The sequence below is a fragment of the Pelobates fuscus genome, chromosome 3 (assembly GCF_036172605.1).
Source record: "Pelobates fuscus isolate aPelFus1 chromosome 3, aPelFus1.pri, whole genome shotgun sequence".
Taxonomy (NCBI): Eukaryota; Metazoa; Chordata; class Amphibia; order Anura; family Pelobatidae; genus Pelobates; species Pelobates fuscus.
The window spans coordinates 155,130,053-155,152,454 of NC_086319.1; the positions used below are offsets into that span (position 1 = coordinate 155,130,053).

The window sequence follows — 22,402 nt, forward strand, 5'->3', positions numbered from 1 at the left end:
ATTCTTGAACTCAGAAGGTCAGTCTAATTAAATAATTTCCAATTGTTATCATTTTTAATTTGCAATGTAAACCAGTTCTGCTTGAGCGCAATCAATGCAAGCAATTGAGACATACTAGCATTCCATTATTTAGAATGATGGTAATTAGTCCACATTATCGAGTGCCTCAATCTAGAATATAATTATCAAAAGTCACATTAAAGGGAAATCTATATAAAATATCTATGCTATGTGCAAGAAAAGGAAAACTTACAGAATGGTGTACCCCTAAACGCCAATATACACAAATAAAACATACAAGGTGTAGGATATTAACAAAGTGACACCTTATGAAGTGTGAAGATATAAAATGGAATACAATCTTCAATAATAGAAGCAATCTGGAGTTCCTAAAAAGATAAACTGTACACAGTGTAATATGTAATAATAGGTGAAGGATAAGCAAGATAAGGGGGAGAAAACTCACCAGAGCCAGGAGATGTGTCAGCTTATCACCCCTAAAAGTGTTTCAATCTTGAGTGCAGGTCTTCATAAGCATGAAATAAATATAAGAGAAATATAGTGCATATAGAATTGCACTTAAAGGATAATCAGTAATATGATCATATCTCCACTTCCAGTGGATCAAAGCAGGAATCCTGAGCTGTATGTGATCCAAAGGATGAAGGAGAGTATTAAAGGGATACTATAGTCCCCAAAACAGCTTAAGCTTAATGAAGTAGTTTTGGTGCATAGATCATGCCCCTGCAGTCTCGGTGCTCAATTCTCTGGAGTTTAGGAGTTAAATTGTTGGGTTTAAATTAAATAGTTAATAGTTAATTTGAATAGTAAGTTGACAACCAACATTCAATATTTGGGCAGAATATACAAGTTGTAAAAAAGCAGTGTCAATCAAAAGATGTCCTACTTTGCTGTTCAGGTAGGATTGTAGCATTTGATAATTCACCATCATTATTTTCAATTTGTTGACTGAACCCCTTCAAATTCTGACAGAGAATATCATTGGCTATAAGAATTCACAGAGCTTGCCTTTCAGCTTCCTCATGATGTGATAAATATAAAAATACTGCTATGATGTTTAAATATAGCCTTTGAAAAGAAAAAAACTTTGAAGTTAGTAATTTAAGAGAATAAAGTAACTCTATCAAATAGTTTGAAAATAGCAGAAACACGTCAATATTCTATATTTATGGTGAATTTCCATAATCTTTGGCTGAATAATTGAGTGGAGCCTTTTTAAAGCCGTTATCATATTCCAGATGAACTAAATGAATACATTACTTTAACTATAAATTCCATTTGATCTTGAAATTACTGGAATATATGCACTTGATACGTTTATCAAAGGCTGCTCTGCATCATCCTACTATTTTCTTTGCTTGGTAGTTTACAAAATGTATTCTGAAACCGGTCATGATAATTCAAGTAGTGCAGTCCGCCAGGAAAATATGCTAAATTACTGGCATTAATGGTTCCATCATTTCATTAGCCATCTTTTATCATGAATGATGCCTGTGAGTCGTTGTACAAATGCGCATAGGGGGTTAGCAATGCATACTGAATAATCCCTTGTTATGACGAAAACCTGCTGCTTCTCTTCCCTCTTTAAATTCCCTTACTGGGTGTTCTCCACTAAATGCAAAAATGTAGTGAACTGAAGTCTAAATGGAAAAACATTTTGAAAAGTGCTGTTTTTGGAAAAAATCTTCCAACCCAGTTATAGTTACTGCTTGACTGTTCTAAACTATATTTTGCAATCTTATTTTTAAGTCAGTCTTTCATCAATAAACCACACTGTGTTTAACAGACAGGCTTGTAGTGACATATTAGTGAAACCATGCATGACGTTGAAGGCGATCAGCTTATGTCTGAGAGTGTTGCATCCCTCCCCCCAATAGTAAACATACTGTCACTAAATGCCTTTTCCCCTAAATAGTTTAAAATTAGCTTTAGAAGTACCTCCTCCTAATATTAATCCTCCTCTCTCGCTCTCCCTTCAGATTGGTGGTACCCATATCAGCCCATCCTTACAAGTTACATAGTTACATAGCTGAAAAGAGACTTGCGTCGATCAAGTTCAGCCTTCCTCACATATGTTTTTGCTGTTGATCCAAAAGAAGGCAAAAAACCCAGTCTGAAGCGCTTCCAATTTTGCAACAAACTAGGAAAGCACGTTGTCTTGGTGTTACTTTTGATTTTGGCCTCACCTTTGAGCCTCATATCCGGTCTGTTGTCAAATCATGCCAATTCCACCTCAAAAACATTGCCCGCATCCGCCCCTTTCTTACACAAAATGCTACTAAAGAGCTTGTCCATGCTCTAGTAATCTCTCACACGGACTATTGTAAATCTCTCCTAATTGGTCTTCCCAATAGCCGTATTGCCCCGCTACAGTCTGTAATGAATGCAGCCGCCAGACTAATTTTCCTCTCTAATCGGTCCTCTCACACCTCACCCCTCTGTCAGTCCTTACATTGGCTTCCTGTATCCTGTAGGAGTCAATTCAAAGTGCTAACCCATACCTATAAAGCACTGAATAATCTTAGCCCCTCTTATATCTCCTCACAGATTCATATGTATGCCCCTTCTCGGTCTCTCCGCTCTGCCCGTGACCTTCTTCTGTCCGCTGCTCGTACCCAAACGGCCAACTCGCGCTTGCAGGACTTTTCGCGGGCGGCTCCCGTCCTATGGAATAGCCTGCCTACCGCCATCAGACTCTTGCTCTCTCCTAAAGGGCAGCACTCTACTCGCTCCTCCAGCTCTTCTCCACTCCTACCTAATTTGACTTCTATTCCCTGTCCTAATGTGTTTTATACCCCACCTCCTATAGACTGTAAGCTCATTTGAGCAGGGCCCTCTTCAACCCTTCGTTTGTGTGAGTTTTCTTGTAATTGTCCTATTTATAGTCAAATCCCCCCTCTAATAATATTGTAAAGCGCTATGGAATCTGTTGGCGCTATATAAATCGCAATAATAATAATAATAATACCTTTTATAAACTTTACATTGATCAGTTTTTCTGTTCCTCCTCTGATTGCATGTCATTTGCCCCCCTTTGCTTTTTCCCTGCTCTCTATTTCAGATAGACTGATTTTCATGCTCCAGTGATTCTCTATGAGAATTAGTAATGATAGGCCTTACTGGGGCATGCCAGAGCTTAGTAATGCAATTTGCATCACTCAACACATGCCCACAATACCTACCCAAGAAGTACTCAACCTAAGTTACACCACAAATACAGCATTCAGACACTAGAACTTACACACACACACACACACACAATATAAAGAGACAGACAAACTCCTCTAGACTACCTATATAGCTTTATCTATCTATCTATCTATCTAAACCAAAAAAAAAAGTTATAGTGGGGAAAAAAGTGATTGGAAACCCATTCCATCTGAAGTCAGTGGATAGTCAATACATTGTTAAACACATATCTGCACACCAGTCAAGCCATAAGACTTGCTTTTTTTGTCACATTTTTGCCTCATTATTAAATTTTAAACATGAATTCCTTGGCGTTTGTTTGCTTTATAAAACAGCTTTGAAACACAACTCAGGAAGAGATGCATTGGCAGATGTCTCAGCCTTCCTTGAGGGAGCAGTGTCTGTACTGGTCCGACTCAACAAATGATGCAGCACTGTTCATTGAACTTATGGTGGTAGCAGGCATACTTCCTCTGACAGCCACACTATCTATGCTCTTTCGCTCTGTATGCTATACAGAGAAAAGCTTCCGGCCAACGGCCCTCAGACACGTAACTGGCAGCCTGCCTTCCCCTCACCCCCTCTATGAAGACACCTTCCAAGGTTTGGAGTCAGTATCCATTGTTATGGTGTGTCAAATGATTCCACGGGAAAAATTAATTGGGAACCCCTGGTCTAGATGGAAAGTCTTTTTCTTGGGTTGAACATTGGCTTAAGGATAGAGTACAGATAGTTGGCATTCATGGTACATTTTCCAGCTGGTTAAAAGTGGTTTCTCTCACGGTTCTGTTCTGGGTCCACATTTATTCAACCTATTTATAAATTATCAAGAAATAGGCATTGAAATTTAGGTTTCATTGTTTGAAAATGACACAAAACTCTGTAAGTAATACAATGTGAGTAGAATATTACTTAGCTGCAGATGGATTTAGATAGATTGGTGGACCTGCACTGAAATGGTATATGAAATTTAATGGAGATAATGCAAAGTTATGCACTTTGGGGCAAAGAATGCACAAGCACCCTACCCCCTAATCAGTAATGAATTGGGTAAACAATGAACTAGAAACATTTGGGAATTGTTATAGACAACAAACTTGGCAAAAAAATGTACAATAAATATACAGATAGGATAAGCGCTAGAGTGTCAACTGAGTATAAATATATGATAGCGGGCAGCAAACACTAATAGTAAGGGTCACGCTCAACCCCTCACTGAAAGATATAGAGAAAACAATATGTACAAAATACAAATTGCGCCAATATAATCTCCAATTAGTCCACAATTGCTGGAGTTTGTTCTCAACTAGTAACCGTCCAGACTTCCAATGGCGGGATTATATGAAATTAAAGCAGAAAATAACCAGTGATGGTGCAAAGCGGATGGAACTAGGTGCAGGATATACAACAATAATGTATATGGTATATCACTAGACATGTGCAATTCGTTTCGGTCCAAATTTACATTCAAACAAATTTCGGCAATTCGAACATTTGGATGCTTCCGAAGTGCTGAATTTTGATGGTGCCGAAGCGCTTCGGATTTCTAAAAAGTGGCAAAACAGGAGAGGGAGGGAAAATTAAGGGAATGATGACAGGAATCTAACCCTACTCTTAGCCCTAACCTTTACCACAACCTCCTCTAACCCTTACCCCAACCTTCCTCTAACACTACCCCTAACCCTAGTAAGGGTAGGGTTAGGGAATTGCCGAAGTCCTGAATTTCAGAAGTGCCGGACCGAACCTAATTTTTTGCCCATTTGAGAGAGCTATAAGACCAGCTCTGAGTTTAGCAGCTTGCAGCGGTACAATCCCCACTGATGGATATGTAGATCTGGGGCCTGATTCCTCAGTGTGTAGTTTGATACAGAAAGAACAATAAGGATGTGGAATCCTCTACAAGAGGATTTTTTAATTATTATTATTGCCATTTATATAGCGCCAACAGATTCCGTAGCATGTTACAATATTATGAGAGGGGGGATTTAACTATAAATAGGACAATTACAAGAAAACTTAAAGGAACGATAGGTTGAAGAGGACCCTGTTCAAACGAGCTTACAGTCTATAGGAGGTGGGGTATAAAACACATTAGGACAGGAAATAGCAATCAAATAAGGTGGGAGTGAAGCAGAGCTGGAGAAGCGAGTAAAGTGCTGACCTTTAGGAAAGAGCAAGAGACAGGTGTGTGAGGTAGAGATTACTATGGGAGACCATAAGCTTTCCAAAATAGATGGCTTTTAAGGCACTTCTCAAATGATTGAAGACTAGAGAAGAGTCTGATGGCGGTAGGCAGGCTATTCCATAGGAAGGGAGCCGCCCGCGAGAAGTCCTGCAAGTGTCAGTTAGCCGTATGCGTGTGAGCAGCGGGCAGAGCAGAGAGACCGAGAAGGGGCATGCCTATGGATCTGTGAAGAGATATAAGAGGGGCTAGAATTGTTCAGTGCTTTATAGTTATGGGTTAGCACTTTGAATTGACTCCTATAGGATACAGGAAGCAAATGTAAGGACTGACAGAGGGGTGAGGTGTGAGAGGACCGACTAGAGAGGAAAATCAGTTTGGCAGCAGCATTCATTAGACTGTAGCGGGGCAATAAGGCTTTTGGAAAGACCAATTAGGAGAGGGTTACAATAATCCATGCGGGAAAGTACTAGAGCATGGACAAGCTCCATGGTAGCATTTTGCGTAAGAAAAGGGCGGATGCAGGCTATGGTTTTAAGATGGAATCTACAGGATTTGGCAACATACTGGATGTGAGGCTCAACGGTGAGGCCAGAATCAAGTATGATGCCAAGACAGCGCGCTTGCATGGATAGTGTGACAAAATCCCCTATTTTGTGTGTACCAGTGCCCTTGTTATATTCCGTTCGAGCATTTGGTGCTATGTCCCTTCTTATTTTGTTTTGCCAAACTAATTTGAACACTGAACACCGACCACCCTCCTGGCTCATTAAGTTGAAAGAAACCACAAGAATGTAATGTTCTCTTTGTGTGGCCACCATTCGTATAGCCGAACGCCACATGGTGAAGAAAACGGCGGCCACCTTGTCGCATGAACGCAGGCAGCGGGACTTGGTCGTCGAATGCCTGGAATTCTGAGGCGGCCACTCGACGACCCGAACACCGGTCAAAACACACAAATGCCTGCTTCTGGCTGCGGCAAGCTTGGAGAACCTGATTCGACAGTTTGTTTGACTAAAACTACCGAACACCACTATAATATGAGCCAGGGGAGTCATTCACCTTTTTGGATGATTTCACTACTTTCCGTTCGGATGAAAACGCACGATCTACAGGGAGTGCAGAATTATTAGGCAAGTTGTATTTTTGAGGATTAATTTTATTATTGAACAACAACCATGTTCTCAATGAACCCAAAAAACTCATTAATATCAAAGCTGAATATTTTTGGAAGTAGTTTTTAGTTTGTTTTTAGTTTTAGCTATTTTAGGGGGATATCTGTGTGTGCAGGTGACTATTACTGTGCATAATTATTAGGCAACTTAACAAAAAACAAATATATACCCATTTCAATTATTTTTTTTTACCAGTGAAACCAATATAACATCTCAACATTCACAAATATACATTTCTGACATTCAAAAACAAAACAAAAACAAATCAGTGACCAATATAGCCACCTTTCTTTGCAAGGACACTCAAAAGCCTGCCATCCATGGATTCTGTCAGTGTTTTGATCTGTTCACCATCAACATTGCGTGCAGAAGCAACCACAGCCTCCCAGACACTGTTCAGAGAGGTGTACTGTTTTCCCTCCTTGTAAATCTCACATTTGATGATGGACCACAGGTTCTCAATGGGGTTCAGATCAGGTGAACAAGGAGGCCATGTCATTAGATTTTCTTCTTTTATACCCTTTCTTGCCAGCCACGCTGTGGAGTACTTGGACGCGTGTGATGGAGCATTGTCCTGCATGAAAATCATGTTTTTCTTGAAGGATGCAGACTTCTTCCTGTACCACTGCTTGAAGAAGGTGTCTTCCAGAAACTGGCAGTAGGACTGGGAGTTGAGCTTGACTCCATCCTCAACCCGAAAAGGCCCCACAAGCTCATCTTTGATGATACCAGCCCAAACCAGTACTCCACCTCCACCTTGCTGGCTTCTGAGTCGGACTGGAGCTCTCTGCCCTTTACCAATCCAGCCACGGGCCCATCCATCTGGCCCATCAAGACTCACTCTCATTTCATCAGTCCATAAAACCTTAGAAAAATCAGTCTTGAGATATTTCTTGGCCCAGTCTTGACGTTTCAGCTTGTGTGTCTTGTTCAGTGGTGGCCGTCTTTCAGCCTCTTACCTTGGCCATGTCTCTGAGTATTGCACACCTTGTGCTTTTGGGCACTCCAGTGATGTTGCAGCTCTGAAATATGGCCAAACTGGTGGCAAGTGGCATCTTGGCAGCTGCACGCTTGACTTTTCTCAGTTCATGGGCAGTTATTTTGCGCCTTGGTTTCTCCACACGCTTCTTGCGACCCTGTTGACTATTTTGAATGAAACGCTTGATTGTCCGATGATCACGCTTCAGAAGCTTTGCAATTTTAAGAGTGCTGCATCCCTCTGCAAGATATCTCACTATTTTGGACTTTTCTGAGCCTGTCAAGTCCTTCTTTTGACCCATTTTGCCAAAGGAAAGGAAGTTGCCTAATAATTATGCACACCTGATATAGGGTGTTGATGTCATTAGACCACACCCCTTCACATTACAGAGATGCACATCACCTAATATGCTTAATTGGTAGTAGGCTTTCGAGCCTATACAGCTTGGAGTAAGACAACATGCATAAAGAGGATGATGTGGTCAAAATACTCATTTGCCTAATAATTCTGCACTCCCTGTAGACCGATCCCTATAGCTAAAATCAGGGAACTATTTCTGGACAGAATTATTCAGAGCTGTCGGTCAAATCCTTTAACCCCATGGCGATTTGCTTGTGTTCGTGGGATCTGAGTGCTTTTCGGATATATTGGGCGCTCAGGTCCAAGATATATGGGGATATGTAGACTATGGCGGTTCGGTTATGTGAAATATGATTTTATGTATTTCAAAGTGTTTTGTGCATTTTATAACTTTGAAACATTTTCTGTACCTGGAGATAATTAAGTTTACTACGGCCACTTAACCCAATTATATCCAGGATAGAGAGGAGGGATTATACTGTTTACGTGGGTGTGTTTTACATTGTAACTGTATGTTGATTGGTTCTTGTAATTGTGTCCCTGTTCCCCACAAGGTCTCTGTGGGAGTATACATTGCTGGGGGACTTGCATAAAAGGCCAAGCTGTGGCCTCCATTAAACAGATCGTTTTACCCCTTCATAATCACTACACCTTCTGCTATACTTGGATTTCAGAGATTCTGCACAGATATACTCAGCTAGAGTATAGTGGATCCGTTACAGATGGACTTATGTGGATACCACTAACTTGAAGGGAGAGCGAAAGATCCGATAAGATAATATCTGTATTAGAAGGAGGAAAGACGAGGATCTCCGTTTTAGAGAGATTGAGTTTCAGAAAGAGGGAGAACATCCAATCAGAGATGGAAGAAAGGCAAGCAGTGACAAGTATCAGGACAGCAGGGGAGAGGTTCGGGGAGGAGAGATGGGTGTCATCAGCGTACAGGTGGTAGTGGAATCCAAATGAGGAAATAAGTTTGCCAAGAGAGAGACCGAGTGATTAAAGAGTTTGAAGAAGGAGAGCATGATCAACCGTGTCAAAGGCAGCAGAGAGGTCAAGAAGAATTAGTATGGAGTAGTGGACTTTGGATTTAGCTGTGATTAGGTCGTTAGTAACTTTGATAAGAGCAGTCTTAGTAGAGCGGAAGCCAGATTGAAGAGGATCAAGGATAGAGTTGGAATTGAGGAAGTGAGACATACGGGTAAAGACACGGGTAAAGTCTTTCCAGAAGCTTTGAGGAAAAAGGGAGATGGGATATGGGATGATAGTTAGAGGGGGAGGACGGGTCAAGAGATGTTTTTTTTCAGGATAGGTACTACAGTGGCATGTTTAAGGTCAGCAAGGACAACGCCAGAAGAGAGAGAGCAGTTGAAGATGTGTGTTAAGGAAGGCACAAGACAGGGGGAGAGAGATCTGATAAGGTCAGGATCGAGTGGGCAAATTGTGGGGCGAGAGGAAAGGAGAAGCCACCTCTTGTTCAGTAGCCAGGGAAAAAGTCTGAAGGGTAGGAAAGGTATGATCTACGTGTGGTTGAGAAAGAGAACGGCAAGGTGGGGAAAATTATTTTCTTAGCTGTTCAATCTTGTCGGTAAAGTAGCATGCAAAGCTATCGTCTGTAAGGTTAGTTTGGGGGGTGGCCACAGCAGGGCAAAGAAGAGAGTTAAGGGTGTCAAAGAGATGCCTCGGATTACAGGAGCATGAACTAATGAGAGAGCAAAAGTATGACTGTCTGGCAAGGGCTGCGCTGTATGAACACAATATGAATCTATATTGGAGATAGTCTGCCTAGTTGCGAGACTTCCTCCAGGAGCGTTCAGCAGTACACACTGGCATACATACTGCGGTCACAGGGGTCGCAGCTGCAACTGGGTATGTACGCCAGTTTGCCGGCCTCTTTTCCTGGGGGCCCCCCGAGGCTGGCAATGTTGTCACCGGGCGGGCACGCAACGGAGCATTTTCCCCTAAGCGCTCTCTGCCCAGCTCCCTCGCGCGCAGCGCACTGGTGCCAGAGCCGGAATATGATGTCATTCCGACTCCTGCATCAGTAAGCGGCGTGTGAGGGAGCTGAACAGGAGGATCAGTGCTCCCTCGCCACCTGCAGGACCGGCCGCCAGGCAGCCCCACTGGACCCCAGGAAATCCCCTCAGCACTCTCAAAGGTAGGGAGACTGAGGGGTTTAAATAAAAAATAAAAAATATGAGTGTGTGTGTATATGTGTGTTAATGTGTGTGTTACTGTGTGTGTTAGTTGTGTGTTTGTGTGTGTTATTGAGTGTGTGTCTGCTAGTGTGTTAGTTTTGTGTGTGTGTGTGTGTTACTGTGTGTTAGTTTGTGTGTGTGTGTGTGTGTGTGTGTCTGTGTGTTATTGAGTGTGTCTGCTAGTGAGGGTCAGTGTGTTTGTGTTAGTGTGTGTGCTACTGTGTGTGTCTCTTACTAAGCGTGTTAGTTTGTGTGTGTCTGTTAGTGAGTCTGTTTGGTGTCTGTTAGTGAGTGTGTGTTTGTCAGTGTGAGTGTATGCTTTGTGAGTGTTTATGTCTGTCTGTCAGTGAGTGTGTATGTATGTCTGTCACTGAGTGTGTGTCTGTCAGTAAATGTGTGTGCCTGTTAGCTAGTGTGTACGCGTCTGTTTATGAGAGTGTGTGTGTGTGGTTAAAATCCCTTCAGCACTTACCTTTCTCCAGCGCCGGGCCCCCTTGTCGCTGGGGATCTCTCTGCCCCGATCCGCCTCTTAATGCTTTCCTATGGACGTCCAGCGTCTTCTCACTGTGATTTTCACAGTGAGAATCGAGGAAGCGCCTCTAGTGGTTGTCAGTGAGACAGCTTCTAGAGGCTGGATTAACCCTAAGTGAAACATAGCAGTTTCTATGTTTTCAGCTGCAGGGTTAAAATTAGAGGGACCTAGCACCCAGACCACTTAATTGAGCTGAAGTGATCTGAGTGCCTATAGTGGTCCTTTAGGTGTATGTATCTGCATGCAGTGGCGTACATACGCGGTCGAAGGGGTCACAGCCCTGCGACCAGGTGCCGGCCATGTGTTGCGGCCCCGGGCCGCGCAGAGTAAGCGGAGGGGGGGGGACCTACGGATCAATTTTCGCACTGGGGCCCCATGGATCGTGTGTACGCCACTGGCACAACGGGAGCATCTTTGCAGGTTGCGTGTTGATTTAGTATGCTACGGTTGGGGCGTGTACTCCTCAAAGTGCATGTTTGGAGCGGGGCTGCAACGTTCAAGGCAGAGGTGAGGGTTATATGTGGAGATGGCCAGTGAGGGACAGGAGGGACAGGAGAGGGAAGGGATGGATAGCAGTTGTGAATCAATATCAGCTGACAGCTGATGGAGGTCAATAGAATTAAGGTTCCTCCTGAGTCTGTATAGATTTTAAACAGCAATGGGTGAATACTTGCAAAAACCTAATATTCAGGGATATACTATTTAACAGCTATTTAATCCAAAGAGAGATCTGACTTCCATTCTGGGATCAAGAAGAAATTCATTCCTAGTTTGTTGCTTTTTAGCTTTCTTTTGGATCAACAGCAAAAACAGATGTGAGAAAGGCTGAACTTGATGGACGGATGTCTCTATTCAGCCTATGTAACTATGTACTGCTGTTCCAATATGTACTATATTTCCAATCTGATATATAAAGCATGTACTACAACTAGTTAAGAGAATACAAAACTCTTCTTTTTTGTGTGTAATACAGGAAGTTTGGTTCAGACGTTTTTGTACCCTTGCTCAAGGTTATTATCTAAATTAGGCAAACTAAATCTGAATGGAAAAAATTTAAACAAAATTAGCCATGCTATGCCTATAACTGAGATGAACTATGTCTCCAAACCAGCTATGTTATTCTGATTTTGCAGTTTGCATTTCATTTTCTACAATGCAGACTTTAGTGACTGCACATGTGGTGAAAGTAACCTTGCCACTGGTACTTGGAGGGGCCTGCTTGCCAGCCTCTTGCCCAGGATTATGGCCCATGTATTAGACCTGGATTCAGGACTGGGGAAATGCTTTATTTGTGCCTTTTCCCTTCTACAGTTCAGTATATGGGACTACCAAATGGATTATGCCTATGGTGTTCGTTTACCGAACAAACAACCGAACAAAGTGGAGTGTGCAGCCCATTTACCTCCCAGACTGGTAGTTAACTGTAGCCAAATTGACGAACGGCTGGGTGGTCGCCGTTCGTATAGTCGAACACGTGGTGGCGGCGGCCATCTTGTTTAGTCGAACGTGTTCAGCAGGGTTTTGTCGTCGAGTTCATGGAACTAAAATCAGACACTCGACGGCACAAACACCGCTGGGACTTCCACCTCCAGCTAACTGCACGAACGGAGCGCCATTTGGTAGAAACAATCTACCGAACCAGATACAATCACTGACTCACCTACTGTACTGCATTATTTTTGGCTTGTAACAATTGCCATCCTGTCCCCCACAAGGTCCACGTGGGTGTTCCCTTGTATGGGGACTTGCATAAAAGGCCAACTGTGGCTCCCATTAAACAGACCTGCTTTATCCCGTCATGAAGTCTTGGCTCATGTTTGGGGGATTGGAGAACTACACTCTGGGGATTGCTATAATCACTATACTCCCCTGACTATAATCACTAGCTCTTCTAAGAGCTGTTCCTGGTACGCTCTCTGGAGGAGGAGAGGTCTACCCACTGGGAGCTGGATCCTGGTCTTGGGTCTAGGGTGGGTGGTGGACAGTGAGACCCCAACCAAGCAACGGCGGTTCGTGGGGGCTGCAGTGCTTATGGTGTCTGATGGAGTGCTTTGAGCCCTCAGAAAGCACTAGGAGCATCGATTGACGGAGGTACCCGGTCGGGGTGCCAGGCGGTCTGTCACAAAACCTATATGTGATTTCCAGCACTTTCCCAATCTAGTTGAGTTCCAAGCCATAAATTGCAGTAGAATGATACAGCAGTATGACAAGCCTAAGTCAAAGGTTCATAGGACCCTCAACTAAATAATTTGTCCATATCAATTATGATTAAAGGGACTTGCCGACGTGCTTTATGTCTATCTTCCTTTTTCATTTTACAAAAAGTGCAGATTTCAATAGAAATTGGCACTTGTATAAATAAACCTTGTTACACCTCTTGATTGTCAACTGGTTCTGTTACTGGTTGTTAAGCTCAGTGTAGCTGAAAACGAGAGGCAAGCAATTACTCAGAGCACCTGTGTTGCAAAGACTTTTCATTGATCTGCATTGAGAAGTCTGTGATTGGACAGCCACATAAAGTTGGGCTGGGTTACAGGGGAAGGGCTTGCAAAGGCTGCAGACAAGAGACCTGCAGCTTTAACATACTCTTTTTAGATATACTTCCAATGAAAAAAATGCATATTTACGCCCTTAAGGACGGTGGGCGTTCTATGCTGGCCTTGGGGACCCGGTCCTAAACGCCGTAGTAAAATTACATAATATATACTCAGATGCCAGGTTTTGTATATATATATATATGAGTGCAACCATCCCCCCATGTTTCCTATATATATATATATATATATATATATATATATATATATACACATTTACACATTCAAACACATACGCTGCCTAAGTGTATTTTAATATTAATATATATATAATTATATCTATATATATATATATATATATATATATATATATATTAATATTAAAATACACGTAGAATGATATTGATTAAATATATATATAATTCTAATTATATATATATATATATATATATAAAGTTATATATAATATAAAAAATTTAATACATTAAAAAATTATTAAAAATAAATAATTATGTGTTATTTAGTTCTAACTGTATTGTGATATTAATATATATATATTGATATCAAAATACACATAGAACGAAATAATATATATATCTATAAACATAAGTATATACCACTATATAGATACCTATATATAAATAAAAATAATTGAAAAAAATTATTTATATATATATATATATATATATATATATATATATATATATACATACACACATATATATATTTTGCCAGATTGGTTACGTTGCCTTTGAGACCGTATGGTAGCCCAGGAATGAAAGACTGGACATACCCCATTTGCAATACCGTGGGTTGTCTACTATTGCAAATGGTATGCCATCAAGGGGGTAATTCTCAATCCTGGGCTACCATACGGTCTCAAAAGCAACGTAACCAATCTGGCGTATTTCAATGTGAAAAAACTGAAAAATGTAACATGCTATATTTGACCCTGTAACTTCCCAAAACACCATAAAACCTGTACATAGGGGGTACTGTTTTACACGTGAGACATCGCTGAATACAAATATGTGTATTTTATTTCAGTAAAAGCAAACAGTATTATGACATTCACAGTTAAAATGTCACATGGAACTAAAAAAAAAAATGTAAATCTTCTTTTCTCCCATTTTTTTATATTTTATTCATATTAAATTATGTTTTGTAGCTAATTATTTGATGTTAAATGAAAGCCCTGTTTCCCCTTAATAAAATGATATATAATAAGTGTAGGTACATTTAATATGAAAGAGGTGAATTACGGTTTTACAGATATATAGCGCAAATGCCAGGTTTTGTTTATGTTTTGTTTTGATCACAATGTGTACATTTGGCTCAGTCCTTAAGGGGTTAAATGCATGCATGTTTTCATTAGCAGTATATCACTTAACAGTGATTTAAAAAAAATTTATTTGGGAAGTACAGTGTCCCTTTAAAATTGGCTAAATATAGTATAATTCCATCTATGGTATTTGGTCTGTAGGAAAATAGTCTTGCTAAAAGTCTTGCCAACCCCTATTGTTTAATATAATAAGTCTAAATATAATAAATATTTTTAATCAATTTAAATGTTTTTGTTCTAAGGTCTCGAGGATCTACCTTGTGTTTAACTCCAATGGAGAAGTAATTTCAACAAAGGTTGGTAAAACAAATTCACATTTTACACCCATTTAAAAGGTTTTCTTAACTGTATTTGCAAATTGTTATATACAATTAAAGATAGTTACCAGCATTAAAAGAGCCATGGTAGATAAACCTACATATGTGGTTGGATCCAGTTATGTCATGCTACAATTGCAAAAAAATCCATCCCAACACACCCATGATGTGCAAGTGTAGTGCCTGTTTTGTTATGCTCATGTGTACTTGGAATAAAACCTCATGCAATTTGGGGTGTCATCGACGATAGGCCTGTGTTAGAATGCCAAATTAATATAAAATTAAGAAAAAGTGGGGTAAAAATGTATCTATTTTTAATGCATTAAATGTATCATGCTTATAGAATGCAAAACAAAAGTTTAAAAATATCCATTTATATAGATTTCTGAAGCTTCACAAATGTCAGAAGAAACTTAACTGCTCCGTCACAAAGGTGAATCTCACTAATCAGGAGCCACTCATTCTGGTCTTTGGGATCTACTTCATTCCATAAACCACTGTCCAGGAATTACGAAACAAGTAATTTATTCCCAAGGAATGGGAAACACCCGGACCATGAGCCCAAAAATCATATGGTAGCCCCCTTCCTAAAACTCCAGAAACTCCACTCCTATTACACGACTCTTGACACATTCCCAGTTACTTACAGACACATAGCGGTGCACAAAAAGTCACATACACACAGACAGGCCTACAAAGACACAGATTGAGACAAACATGCACAGAAAGGCACACACAGACATAGGCAGGCACAGCGGGGCAATGACTCATACATACAGACAGGCATACATAGGTACAAACAACTACATAGAGATGCACACAGGCATAGACAGACACAGACCGGCTCACACAGACACAGACAGGTATATATGCTCCCAACAGGCATGGAGAGGTACAAACAGATACAGACAGGTACATACTGGGAATATGAATATAAGGAGTGTCATATTCCCTGTATCTCTATCTCTGCACTGCTTCTGCTCCCGGATTGGTCCTATTTAACGGGAGTGTACATAAAAAGCAGTAGACCAGTGATGAAAGATCCAAAGCTATAAGGCATCACATTCATGGTTTCTAGCCCCCTCCCCAATCCCACACTATTGACACCCCTGCCCAGGAGCATTTTTCCTGATAACATAAGATGAGTGAATCTGTTCTCTAAACTTATAGCAGCCTACAATTTACACACAGTAGATTTAATTGTTTAGTGAATTGTGAATTACACTGTGTGCAGATATCTGCAGACAAGAAGAGAGCTCAGTCCAAGTTATGCGTGTGATGTGCCCCCACTGAATGCACTCTTTGTTCTGGGCTGCCTAAATTAATTTTGCTCAGAGAGTTCTGGCTGCCTGATTGACTACTTTTTTGAAATCTCTGCAGTTATAAGCCGATCTAATTTATCTCTCTTGCAGCGTGTTGGCGTAGTAAGCATCTCCTTTGCAAGCAGTACTGGGAGTGCATATGAAAGGGGAAACATCCATCTCCTCTCCCTCTCTGCCTTATTTTAGACCTCCCTGAGTTTCCTTGCCTCTCTATAGTCCTGCTTGCCTCTCTACATTTTGTTATGAATCTGATTTTATTTAATCAAGCCCTCTCTCCCTTCCTCTGTCCACCCCCACTCTGTCCGTGGCCTCACTGGTTCAGGGCGTGCATATGCATTCTGAGCTGCTTAAATGATCCAATCAATGCTTCTCTATGTCCCTGGATATCAGGTATATTAAAACTTTAGTTTACAGAATTTTAAACAGTAAAGACAGAACTAATTAACTAGTACCCAATAAGGGAATTAAACAGAAAATAAAGTGTTGCAGTAACCTTTTACGCTACCACATAGTCTTCTCCATCTGCAGAACCCGTATATAGAATTGGATGGTGTTTGGGTAGACTTGGCCTACAGTAAGTCTAGCAGGCCAAATCAGAAGACCATTTTTGGTTTAGCACATAAAAAGGTAATAACATAGGCCAATCTGTCTCTATTCTGCTTGGTAGTTAATCTAAATTCAGCATGTTCAAGGAAGGACTGTGCATGTCTCATATCCCTGATACTCAATATAATTTCATATCAAGTTATCTAGATAACCTTTGGTCTTATCAGCAGTACCCTACTTAATATAAACAAGTTCAGATCATTCTTCACATTTTAAAACCCTACATTTACATACACGTGCAAGTTCATTCACAGTAAATAAAATGTGTGTTTTCACTGCCTGAATGCTATCATACAGAGTTTTTATTCTGTTGATCACTGCAAACAGTAATACTCTCAAAATAACGGATATTCTGTTTGTTTGTTTTTACTTTGGTTTGATTTAGTCTCACTCAGAACTTAGGAAAGAAAACATAATGGAAATTGCAGAGAAATTTGATGGTAAGTGAATAATCAGCAAGTTCCCAAATTATATTTTATTTTACCGAGTATATTTAAGTCCTGTAGACACAAAAGAATCTAAGCAGCGTTGCTTAACATTTGGCACTGAATGCATCTAGACTTCCTATCGTATGTCTCTCTGCGGATTGAGCTTAATAGTTTTGGGCACATAGTCGTCCACAACTGCAGCACCAAAGGTTAGAAAAAAAGAGATGTATTGATGCAGTATGGGTTACATTTCTATACACCCAGTCTGTTTCCAACAGTGTAATAATGACATTCTCTAACCTATTTAGAGAGATAAAAGATGAGTGCTTTATATGTCTTATGATTTATTTCTAAAGATATACATTGATCAACATAAAAACCACTGACAGTTGAAGTGAATAACATTGATTAGATTGTTACACTGGTACCTGTCGAGCGGGGATATATTCGACAGCAAGTGAACAGCCAGTTTTTGAATTTCATGTGTTGGGAGCAGGAAAAATGGGCAAGTGAAAAGATCTGAGCCAAACAGTGATGGCTAGACAACTGGATCAGATCTACAAAATGGCAGGTTTTGTGGGGTGTTCTTGTTATACAGTGGTTAGTACGGTTATATTTGTGATATTAGAGTACCTACCAAAAGTGGTGCAAAGAAGGACCAGCTTCACAGTCCTGGGCGCCCAAGGCTCATTGATGCATGTGCAAAGCAAAGGCTAGCCCGTCTGACCCGAACACACAGAAGAGCTACTGTAGCTTAAATTGTTCTAAAACTTAATGCTGGTTATGGTAGGTGTCAGAACACACAGTACATCACACTTTGCTGCGTAGCTACAGGTCAGTCAGAGTGCCCATGACAATCTTGGGTCCTGGCATTAAAGTAGATGTACCACCTACTCTATCTAGAGTTGTTGTGTACACCCCTTCATGGCAAGGGTGGTCCCTGATGGCAATGGCCTTTTTCAGAAGGAGACTGCACCCTGTCACATTGCAAGAAATGTTTAGGAATGGTTTAAGGCACATGACAAAGAGTTCAAGAGTTGCTTTAAAGTCCTAATTCCCCAGATCTCGATCCGATTGAGCATCTGTAGGATGTGGTAGAACAACAAATCTGATCCATGGAGGCCCCAACTTGCAGGATTTAAAGGAACACTCCATGCACCATAACAACTTCATCAAATTAAGGGTTATGGTACCAGGAGGTCCCTGGCACTTGCTCACCTTAAGGGGTTAAATCGTTCAATGCAACACTGTACCTCATGGTTTTCACTGTGGTTCTTCGGGTAACCCTAAACTACAAGAATACTTCTTAAAATGTTCTAAACCTGTTTCATGTTTATTATTTTGTATTATTAATTATGTTTAGTATGCAAGTGCTAAGATCCACCTTGAAAAATATGTTAAAGTTTTAAACCTACAGATCTTCAATTTCCCTTAAACATTAAGAGAATAAGGTACTCTTGTGTTCATAATCCTTAGGTGCACCTTAAGAGTACAATGTGTTTGTACATACCCAGTTGGTTTGAAATGTAATCGTTTTCTTTCCATTAGGAGTCCAATGGAAGAAGCCAGTACCTCTATTCAGAAGTTTCATGTCCGAAAGATTCCCTCTTAGTAGCGTGTCTCAGCATTGTTGTTACTATAATGTTGAACTAGGCACTGGTAATAACTCTTATATTAAGTGTGGCTATTGGTCGGGAGAAGAGAAAACAGCAGATGATCCAGGTTGTACATCATACAAACAGTTTTACACATATATAAATGTAAATGTATATATTAGAATGTTTGAATTAATACTGATAATCCAAACCACTGTTCTCATTCCAACCCTGCGGCTCACAGTTTCCATGTGTATGTGCAGATCTCTCTAAATGCTCTTGATAATGTTTGAGTATATTTTAAAGCACACTGTTGTCATTGCATTGAATGAAGGGTTGGCACAACTCTTGCCATGATCACATAATTTTTTATAAATTCTTTATTTTTGTTTATGCATGTGGTTACATATAGACTTACGAATACCACAACAGAAGTAGCAAGCGATTCATGTTACAGGTTAGATATAGTTTTGACATGGTATATGAAGTAACTGCACAACTTTTAAAAGTAAATCAAGCTGAACAATAAACAGAATGGTCAATAGTTCAATATGGAGTCATGTAACAGCGGTCTGGTTATTCTAACTGGCTGTATTATAACGCATATTTAATGACAGGTTATATTACATATAAGCTAGCTATGCCACAACAGCTGTTGCCAGTGTTTCGATAGAAGTATAAAGGCAATTGTTTGGCATGAATAACTGTGCATATTTTAAATTAATGAAGAGTAAACATATGAAGACAGGATGAGCACCATTCTGTGAGATTGAACGAGTAGAGAGTAAGAGGAGGTGTAGGATAGAGCTATATGAGATAACAAGAAGAATATTCCACTGGGTAGGTAGAGTGATTTTTGTAGTCAAAGCAAAGAAAGACGTAAGTATCAGGGCTGCAGCTAACATGGTACTTATGCAATCAGTGAGATAACTGCTAGAGTACTGGAGAGTCTTGTGGACCCCTCAGCCGATGCCAAGAGAGTCCCATCTGTCCCCTTTGTCAGCTATTCCCAGGAGGCTGCCCCATCCGCTCCAGACAGCCAACCAGTCCTGTGGTATGTGTCTTTCTGTGATAGCTGGGGGTCGATGTTTTGGTATCTCTGCTTCTCTGGTCATGTGGCTTGGAGTATATGCCTCCCTATGAGGCTGGTTGTACTGCGGGTGGAGGGGTTCGCTTTGCCATAAGTGATGTGAGTTGCGGTAGGCAGGAAGGTCAGTGCGGGTGGTGATGGTTGGCCGCCGCAATGGTTTCACGCGCCTCCTCCTGGATCCCTTGGGGAGCGTGGAGGCTTGCGACTTCTGCGCACGGGATGGCTCAGGGGGGCTTCGGCTGGGGCGGCAAGAGCGTGGGTAGGTCTCCCATCCTTGAGCTTTGCCCAAAAGCGCTCACATATATAGTCAAATGCCATGAGGAACCTGTCTACATGCGTGCGCGTCTGCAGAGAGATTTCTGTTTCTGCAAGACTCGGTGGAGCAGCCATTTTGATTGCCAGGCTTCGGCCCTTCAGCTGACCGGGTGGCTGTAGATTTTGGAGGTATGACCTCTTAGACACACCAGTGGGGACCGGGATGTCCCCCACCGGTCCCAAGGGGGGAGAGGGGGGACAGGGTGCAAGACAAGCAGACTGCAAATCAAGGCCTAGGATCGTCCGCCTCCCCGTCCTCGATTCCAGCAGTAGGCCGCAGTGAAGTCCTGCAAAGTCTGTGCCTGTCAGCTGCAGGCAGGAGTCATAAGGTTTAAGCTTTGTGCATCTCATGTAGAAGAGCCTAATTTCTGCCAATGAAGAGTAGTTAAGCCCAGTTTAAAGTACTATAAATATATTTCCTACAGGAGCTTCAGTACCATGCGACCACTTCAGTCACATTATTTTAAAGGTTATAATAGTTAATATGCTTGGTAACACCTTGTTGATCCACTGAGCTACCTGACTGTTTACAATGCTTCTCAATGGGGAGACCATACTGTGTTTGGTGTTGTCATAAGGCCAAACATAAAAGCTGGAGATGTTTTACTGTCTTAACCAGGAGTGCCTCTAAGGATGTCTGATTGACAGCCACTAGAAACACATTAACTGACAAATGTAAACATTGCCATTTCTCATAAACAGCAATACTTCATTTGTCACAATGCAGGGACAGCATTTATTTACTCAGATCACCAGATTAATATGCAGTGGTTTCAGTTGTTAGATTGCTCAGAAATGCTCAAAAAATCTTTTCTATGTTCTTTACAGCTTTTCTCATAAATCTTTCCACTCACTCTCTCTTGCCACTACTAATTTGTGAAGTAAGCTTCCACATCAAGATGGTCCATAGCAGCCTTATACACTTTGGCTGCACTAGGTGAATTGTATATATATTGTTTTGGCACTGCAGTGACCTCGCTCCCTTGTCTTAGTTGTTTAGTACATCATAGTCCTTCTTTGCTCTTAACAATTTCTGATTTATTTATTCCATTTAGGGAAAATAGAATGTTCGCCTTTATTGCACAGTCAAGCAAAACATCCAAGGTATGTTGATTGAATTGTACATTCTTTATTATCATTTTAAATGTGTGTCATTATGAAAGCTGGCCTTCAGTTTATTTTGAGAACCAGCAAAACTAATTACAAAGTCCTTTATAAAAACTTTTAATACTTACTGTCAGTTGCTGGAATGAGTTGTTTCCATAATGGGATCAAATTATTGGTAGACTTACAGAACTAGAGGTATTGATTTTAAACCTGTATTAAATACCACAGTTTAGGGTAGAATTATTGAAAGAGGAACATTTGGAGATTGAAAACTCCTAACTTAAGTATAGCCAAAATGGATCAGATGCTAGCAGGAAATTATAGTCCAACAAAAGCTGGAGAACTACGAATATACTATTGAAATTATTTGTCATCTTGAAAATGGGGCATAGTGAATTATGTTTACATATTTATGATCTATATTTCACCTCTCAATCACACTAAACCTACATTCTTGTCATGTTCCCAATATTTTCCACTAAATGTTGTAACATCGATACAGGGATTTGATTCTGCTCAGCTACAAACGCTATTGTGATTACAGACACCAATGCTCAGTGATTAGTCCTAATTCACAATCTGTGTGACATACCAGTGCTCTCTGTGCAACCCAGGCAAAATCTTCTACATTAATCTCAGAAATCCATTTCTTTATGGGTCTTGCTTTTTGTATAAGGTATTGTCATGTCAAAACAGGAAAAAAACCTTCAGTAAAACATTTGCCACAAAGATACTGATGTATCTTAAAATTGCCTAGAATTTTATTGTTTGCTATAGCATTAAGATGGTCCATCCCCTAGATGAAGAAGCTTAACCCAAAACATGAAAACAACTGATAGCCATTATTTATCCTCAGACACGTTATACTTGTCAGTGTTCAGTTAGGCATTCTTTTGATATTTGCCAAAGCCTGAGTCACACGTTGAATGATGAAGCACATGTCACCACACCAGACGATGCATTTCCATTGCAGATCTTTTTACTGTCAATGGTTGCTTTTTGGTATTATATTACTGTGTTCTTCATTCTACATACGTGTTAGCATTGAGCATGGCTTAAACAAATGTATCCAATGCAAGCATGTCAAACTCAAAGGCTACCACAGGTCAA

At 40.7% G+C, this 22,402-nt stretch overlaps 1 protein-coding gene across 1 annotated transcript in view; it reads left to right on the forward strand.

Annotated features, from left to right (window-relative positions):
- AGBL3 (AGBL carboxypeptidase 3) overlaps nt 1-22,402 on the forward strand; it is a 143,510-nt gene that overhangs the window by 94,427 nt on the left and 26,681 nt on the right. Inside the window, exons 16-19 of the mRNA XM_063447552.1 lie at nt 14,755-14,808; nt 17,143-17,197; nt 18,734-18,907; nt 21,241-21,289. Coding sequence (XP_063303622.1) covers nt 14,755-14,808; nt 17,143-17,197; nt 18,734-18,907; nt 21,241-21,289 — 332 coding nt within the window. The remainder of the gene's footprint in view (nt 1-14,754; nt 14,809-17,142; nt 17,198-18,733; nt 18,908-21,240; nt 21,290-22,402) is intronic.